Genomic DNA, 7,969 nt, shown 5'->3' with positions numbered 1-7,969 from the left:
AAAGTCTGTCAAAATGTAAGTTTTCTGAGTTATGTGGTAAAAAGTATCTTAAATTTGTTTTCATTTCATATGAGCTTTTATGAAACTCGTCTCGAAGTTTTAATTTTTGCTCGCCAAGGCTCGCAATAAATGAAACTCCTAAGACTCGTTTCATAAAATCTCATATGAAATGAAAACTCATATATATATTTCAAGATCAATTTTTACATTTTTTATTTTTTCCACAAAAAAAATATTTGGTTGTGTAGGCTAATGGTCCTTGAGTTTTTAGAAATACAGGCGAATCATACATACTCAACTTAGCCATTAAAATCAACAAATACTTCTATGCTGCTTGTATGTATCCTTTACGTCCCCTTACAATACCTCTCCTCGTGATGCATCCATATTATGACCTTCCTTATCTGTTACCATTTCTTGACTCTTGGCTCCCCTTATAACACCTTCCGCTTATGCAATATACCTCCCCTTATGTTATCTCCCTTTATCATTCCAGGAAGCCAAATTACGTAGGAGTAGGACAGATTGCCATGTTTTGACTGTACAGACAGAACAACCTACCGGACATGACCTTCAGTAGCCTGATGGAAATATATCAAACACAACACGACAGTTTATCGCTAACGAATTTATTTTTAGGAGTGATGGTGGCTATTTTTATCGACCATTTGCGGATGTTGAATCTGAAATATGAAACAAAAAAGGAAATAACATGTGTAATACGTATATAAACGCAAACAGGTACAGAAGTAACTATAGGTAACATTGTCACTGATTTAATACACTAAAATAGTAAATAACAGGTAACATTGTCACTGATTTAATACACTAAAATAGTAAATAACAGGTAACATTGTCACTGATTTAATACACTAAAATAGTAAAGTACAGGTAACATTGTCACTGATTTAATACACTAAAATAGTAAATAACAGGTAACATTGTCACTGATTTAATACACTAAAATAGTAAATAACAGGTAATATTGTCACTGATTAATACACTAAAATAGTAAAGTACAGTTAACATTGTCACTGATTATTACACTAAAATAGTAAAGTACAGTTAACATTGTCACTGATTAATACACTAAAATAGTTAAGTACAGTTAACATTGTCACTGATTAATACACTAAAATAGGAGAGTACAGTTAACATTGTCACTGATTAAAACACTAAAATAGTAAAGTACAGTTAACATTGTCACTGATTAAAACACTAAATGTACAGTACATTTAGCATTATAACAGATTAATACACTAAAAAGCCAGGTACAATTAACAATATAACTGATCAATACACTAAAAAGTAAAACGTCTCCCATGTAACATTCTCACTGATCATTAAATGCAAATTATGTAATTAAGCTGCTGTCCCGACTGCAGTACAGACACGCAAGACAATCAACCACGTGACGTCTATGAATGCAAACTCAGTAAGGACAACTTTAAATATAGCACTGGACCAGTAATCTCAGTGTTGATAAGTTGACATCTAGTCGACTGTGACAATATCTTACTGTCCGTCATTGGTTTAGATGGTTAGAGGAAACGTAGCGTCAGTGAAAACTCACTCTGGTTACACAGGAAAGCGTTACATGGGTGTCCCGAGGTCCCGGGCGAGTTACAGCAATTATAACATGCGCGGTACTCAACAGGAGTCGTTGTAAGAATGCCACTCCTCTTTATTTCAAGCTCCCTCCTTCGTTTTCTCCCCGCTGTTATCGTCGTCAAGTAACTACATAGCTGTGGGAAAAGATAAAATACATTATTTGGGAGCAATACAGGGCGATGTAAAGATGTTATAAAGGGAGATAAATGGTGCAGCATTCCGCTTTAATTTATTGGCATAGCTCTGAGGCGATACAGAGACATAATTATACTGACATACAGGGCTATACAAGACGGAGTGTTCTTCCTTAAAGTACTGAAAAGCTGTGGGAAACGGTACGGGGACATGGAGGACGGAGTGTTCCGCCTTAATATGTCCTGACATAGCTATGGGGATCATTTGATCGTTTTAATACACGTGTTTTTGTGTACATGTTACATTTATGATCAATTAATTGACCAAGTCCCAATTACCACTCGAGGAGAGAGGAACTCGTTTGAAAGAAGTAAGATACGTATTACAGGAAGGTAGCATATAGCCTTAAGTCAAAATTTGAATGTTGTCTTATTTTCAGCGCCTTTTTAGTTTCTTTACATACAACAATGTACACTTGCCAAAGCAGTGCAGGTCAACAACTTAAATATTATAAATGAACATGTTGTACAAACTCATATACACTCCTCTAAGTTAAATACGATCGCTACAGTTGATCAGATTTATGTTGTTAGTTTTATAAACACCCCAAACAATTTTACATTAAAGTAACAATCACCGTTTTATCTCGACATCCGGCATTGTGTAGGATTTGGAATGTATCCACGTCAACTGTCCTCTCGAAAAAACATTCCTGAAATAATATTACAAACACAGAAACAATATATCGTGGTTGTAAACAGATGGTAAATATTGCTAATAATCTCTACCTTAGCATCAGTGACAAACGAAATACTGTGAAACCAGTTATTTTTTCCGATATTCCGATATTATTCCAATACATATGGTTGTACCACTGAAAGCAATATCGCGGAAATGTGTATCCTCGAAAAAAGAAGTAATAAGTCGGATGGTATAGAGACTTTTTACCTCGTGCAATGCACATGTGATGGGATGACAGTGATCTAGCTGCTCGTTAGCGTCCAGACAGAACAAACACTCCAGCGCTGTCCCTACAGGACGACATATCAAGTTTACAAACTTAAATATTTTGAAGAATATTGATCATCCACTCTGTACTGTGAATATTATACAACACTTGTCTCGCCCTCATTTATAAATATTACATTCATTTATTCGTTCCCTTAATAGAGTAATTACCTATTTTAAAAGTTAGTAAACACATTAAAATTATAAGTAATTATATATATCACCTTTAATTTAGGATTGAGCGCGTACTTTCTAGAATGTAAGCGTGGGGATATTGTAATCATCATGATGTGGAATAACACGTGTACTGGTCACTCCCCCTCCCACAGCCATCAATCTCCCCCATCAACACCCCCCTCCCACAGCCATCAATCTCCCCCATCAACACCCCCCTCCCACAGCCATTAATCTCCCCCATCAACATCCCCCTCCCACAGCCATCAATCTCCCCCATCAACACCCCCCTCCCACAGCCATCAATCTCCCCCCTCAACAACCCCCCCCCCCCACCCCCCACCCCCCCCCCCCACCCCACCACCCCCCCCCCCCACCCCACCACCCCCCCCCCCCCCCACAGCCCCCAATCCCCCCCCCCCACACCCCCCCCCCCCACAGCCCCCAATCCCCCCCCCCCACACCCCCCCCCCCCACCCCCACTATCCCCCCCCCCCAAACCCCCCCCCCCCCCCACAGCCCCCAATCCCCCCCCCCCACCCCCACTATCCCCCCCCCCCAAACCCCCCCCCCCCCCCCACACCCCCCCCCCCCACAGCCATTAATCTCCCCCATCAACATCCCCCTCCCACAGCCATCAGTCTCCCCCATCAACACCCCCTCCCACAGCCATCAATCTCCCCCATCAACATACCTGTGGCCACCAGCAGGATCAATAGCACACCTGGCAGGTAATAAAAAAGGCAAGTTGTTAATGAGTCATAAATACAATGTGGTTTCTCCAGTACGACTTTTGCATTAAAGCCCGCATTCAATGCTTGTATTATGAATACAAATTGTGTATAGCACACAGAGTCGACAAAATGAGTGTTGGAAGTCTTGTGATGTTCTCACAATGCCCTGCACTACCTTAACTCTGCCATGCATATTCATGCTCTGCCATACACCGTCATGTTACCATGCTCTCCTCGGCAGAGACCTGCATGACAATGCCATTTCCTGCCATTAAATGTCTTTACTTCTCTGCCATACACAACCCCGCTCTCTCGTCAGCCCCCTGTTATCCTATACCCTTCTCATATCTGTGGCAATGCCTCGCCCTTCCTTTCCCTCCTCGGCTATGCTTTTCATATTTATTGTAACAAATAACGTAAAATTATAAATTCGAGCGGACAGTAAGAATGTTAGAGAACTGTTTACCTGAGAGAGCCGCCATATTGTACATCGTGACTAAACGAGTCCTTACTGTAGATAAGCCATGCGTCCCGATCACGTATTGATATCAATGACCAATATATCGGCACCACACAGTACTGGTGTAAATATTTTAGTTATATATTGCAATATATTGTTGAGCCTCCTGACACATTGTGTTCTACTCATCTGGCCATATGTTTACCATATAAGGACATCGAAATGTATCGCCCAATTAGCTGTGAGAGTAGATACTACCACGGCCTGAAAAAATCGCCATTTTCAGCCTTCATTTCAATGTTATTCTAATACAGATTTGACTCTAGATGAATGGACTTTCCGTTAAAACCGCGGAAATATAACTGACGCGAAAATTAGCGTGCGTATAGTATTTGAGAGTACAGTACTTGATAGATTGTTTCGTATAATCTGTCGGAGTTGACTGTTCATAATATAGATTATAAGACATAGTAGTCACATACAAAGGATTGAACGGAGTTTTTAATAGTCATACCGGTATGAACGTGACTACCAAGCATAGCAATGACTATCTAAAAATGGCGGGATAACCAAATCACGTGACATTATTTGTGTTCAAGTAAGGACATGCTGGTAAGAAAGCAAATCGGTTGAATGTATGCTTCATGGTAAATATGTATAAATTTGTGCCATACTGTACACTAAACATTATGTAAATAATGTAACCAATTAGAGTTCATACCGGTAGGATCATTGAAAAATGCCGTTCAATCCTTATATTTACATCCTATGTTCTTAGTTATTATTGACTTTAAAACAGATATGCCCCTGTATTTACGATATTGAAGTGCCTTTATCGTAAGTGCACACGAGATTCATAAAACAGCATATCGTCACCAAAACGTTTGCCTTTAATAGTTGTCTCATGTTATTCGAGGGACGAAGAGAAACTTCAAAATGACGCTGATTCAGTTGCGCTCTTGGCCGTGTGAACGCAATTTCTGATGGCAAAGCTTAAAGAGGAACTTGCTGTGGAAATGTAAATATAGTGCTACAAAATAAACTCCGATTCGGTCGCTTCATATACTACCTATAGAATATACAATGTTGAATGATGAAGGGTCAACACTCCGGGACAGAAAAAGTGACCTGTTACGATGACCGAGTCTGTGACCGCTTCACTCCATTGATCTCGATTGGTCTCGATCAGTCGTATATCATCGTTATACGTAATTATCCAGTACACCACCAGGTCGGCGGTACATTCACCGACACTACGCTCATTCTGTTGTATGACAAATGTCTGTGTATGACGTCTACACCCGGTACGTTAGACATTCAGCCATACCCAGTTTTCGATCAGTGAATGAACTTCATAGTTATTGATCCTGGTATTCAATTTACGGATTCTCCCCAGGCAAACTAAGACATTTGCGGATTAAAATGAATTCATCCTTTCATAATCACTGAACACGTCCTCGAGTTATGTTTTGCCCTCTGCTAGAGGCGACTACAATTGGAAACCATAGGGAATCGCGACATGTTTTTTGAAAATACAGAAAAGACAAAACTTGATCTTCTGCTGTCCTCGTTGTAATACATGTGACCCCTTTATTTTTGCCCCCTCCCCTGGGTCTGCTGTACCACAATGTTACCTAGGTGTTGGTTGGTCAAAGTTTGACTACAGGGTACGTGTCCATGCTGCACCATTTCAGTAAGATTGCACTTTAAAGCGGGGGGTTTTCAGTGGTCCCATCATAAGTAGACACCTTTTAATCTACAGAAAGACTGGGGCGAATTGGTTGAATATCGTTAACTCTTGAAAAACCGAGAAACGTAAAATCGTTATTTTTTGGTCACGCGACTGGAATTAATTCTGAAAAAAAAAACACTCTACTTATCTTTTACTGTAAGTGTTTTGACTGTTTTAACGACTTCACGAATATGACAAAATATGAACTCACTACTAAGAACGTAACAGCGGCAAATACGGAGGAAAAATGAGCAACTAGGAAAAATAATCGTTTACACTGAAAATAATGTCAATGAACAATTTATACATATAAGAATAGTCACACGGAAAATGTCTTTAATTCCACGTTTCCACTTATATAGTCACCAGTCTCAAAGTAGATACAGTTATAAAACTTCAGTAACCGTGAAAGCCACGTGTCCGAATTATATTTTCGTACTTTCGAAAACATTCAATATATGAGCAAGTCATAAATCGTATTGATGGGAGATTGTCTTGTGTGAGGCTTTATGACCAATTTACTGATACGATTGCCATTCAATAAATACTGTCACCACACAACTCCCGTACGAACGGCAATAAACTAGTTTAGAGCCTTGGGGGACTGCAAAGGCATTTATAGAACAATTAACCATGCACAATTTCGACATCATCCGACAATAATTGAATTAGTTATACACTGTTGAATTGTATACACTCGTGACTGGTAGCTATACTTTGCAATGCTAAAATGAAGGTTGAGACTAAATCTGAAATACGCTCCTATATTAGAGCATGGTGTGCTTGACAGATACCGCCAAAACAGATACATGCGGAGATGCACAGCATAAAAGGCACCTCTGTCGTCACATTGAGAACTGCGCTTTCAGGTTGGTGAACATATTCAAGAATGATAAAGTTGACTTCAAACAGGACACACGATCTGGTAGGCCTATTGTTGCAGCATCAAAGAAGAACATCGCTGCTGTTAGAGCAATGATGGATGATGATGGTCGTATACTGTTTCTGAGATAGCACATATGGCTGGCATTTCAGAAGGCAGTACACATCACAGTCTGACCAAGTGCTTGGAGTTAGGGAAGCTTTGTGCACGATGGGTCCCTCATTTAATGACATCTGATCAAAAGGCCGAACGTTTGATATGTGCTAAAGATATATTGAAAAAAGTACGGTAACTGCGACTCATGAAACTAGCTGAGTTACTTACATGGTATGAGACACGGTACTACATTAACTATATTGTACTACAATGGGCTGGCGGACTACCAGCTGTGTAGATTTTTGCACGATATCTTTTCTGTAACGTACATGCAATAATGGATTCCTAAGGATGATTTCCTTAGCACGCTTCTGATTAAATGTACTTTCTAATGTGAATACTACATTATTTGCATATTTTACCCATCATAACAGTTCTTGCTATAGGATTACGCCGAAATTACCTTACAGACACATACTTATGGTTGATCCTTTTGTAAGCATTTATATCTGTACACGCGAAACTTGAAGTATAATTTGTTCACGATAATGATTTTTTTTATGAAGGCATTCTTTTCTTAAGGACAAATTATAATTTATTATATTTTAATGCACGTGAAGGTTGTACTGGGAGTAATTATCATACAGCATTTGTCAGATGACAAATTTATGCCGCTGTTTTAGCTTAACGTCAACTTGCGGTATTAGAATTTAACTTAGAACTGATTTTTAAATACAATGTTGAAGGCTGACATTGACAGTGATGAAATTAAAGCCCAGAGTGAGTTAATGTTGTACTTTATATTACATGTCTAACCTGTCGAAGTCACGTGTGCACATTACCTGTATGCTTTATGTACGTGTCTACACTACAAAGGTGATCCCCACTACATCCGATGCTATTATGACACACTCCCTGTATTTATGACGCCCAAATGAGACACGGAACAAAGTCTTGCTTAAATTAAAATGAAGTGTTGTTAAATAATTATAACCGCTTTGATTTTTGAAATTTGCATGGATTCGAAGTTAACGACAATTTGTTTCAAGGTCAGGTGGATGGTGTCACACTGATGTCTGGTGGGTTAAGATCCCATGGTTAGGCAAATGACGTCACACTGTTGTCGGGGAGGGGGG

At 39.5% G+C, this 7,969-nt stretch overlaps 1 protein-coding gene across 2 annotated transcripts; it reads right to left on the bottom strand.

The window, feature by feature from the left end:
• Positions 1-613: 613 nt before the first annotated feature.
• On the bottom strand, positions 614-4,208 carry LOC110466490. 2 transcript variants are annotated; one of them, XR_002464738.1, is made up of 6 exons: positions 3,838-3,857; positions 3,623-3,652; positions 2,695-2,777; positions 2,384-2,458; positions 1,574-1,745; positions 614-683 (listed from the first exon to the last, which is right to left on the bottom strand). XR_002464738.1 is itself a non-coding variant. In XM_021523023.1 (6 exons), exons 1-6 carry the CDS (start codon positions 4,151-4,153, stop codon positions 658-660), a joined length of 411 nt encoding a protein of 136 aa, XP_021378698.1. In that variant the 5' UTR covers positions 4,154-4,208; the 3' UTR covers positions 614-657. The 2 variants fall into 2 exon arrangements, 1 of the variants encoding a protein (XP_021378698.1); XM_021523023.1 differs by lacking the exon at positions 3,838-3,857 and adding an exon at positions 4,129-4,208.
• Between the last annotated feature and the right edge of the window lie 3,761 nt (positions 4,209-7,969).

Source organism: Mizuhopecten yessoensis, unplaced genomic scaffold (assembly GCF_002113885.1).
Source record: "Mizuhopecten yessoensis strain PY_sf001 unplaced genomic scaffold, ASM211388v2 scaffold11133, whole genome shotgun sequence".
Taxonomy (NCBI): Eukaryota; Metazoa; Mollusca; class Bivalvia; order Pectinida; family Pectinidae; genus Mizuhopecten; species Mizuhopecten yessoensis.
Note: the sequence above shows the minus strand (reverse complement) of the source record. Positions and strands in the feature narration are given on the sequence as shown.

What these genes read in the sequence shown, in the direction of transcription:
- LOC110466490 (XM_021523023.1), bottom strand. Translation starts at nt 4,153, where the DNA reads ATGTACAATATGGCGGCTCTCTCAG. An exon ending in CCGGATGTCGAGATAAAACG is followed by an intron (nt 1,746 to 2,383) that starts GTGATTGTTACT and finishes CTTTTCCCACAG; the next exon opens with CTATGTAGTTACTTGACGAC. An exon ending in CGCTTTCCTGTGTAACCAGA is followed by an intron (nt 684 to 1,573) that starts GTGAGTTTTCAC and finishes TTCATATTTCAG; the next exon opens with ATTCAACATCCGCAAATGGT.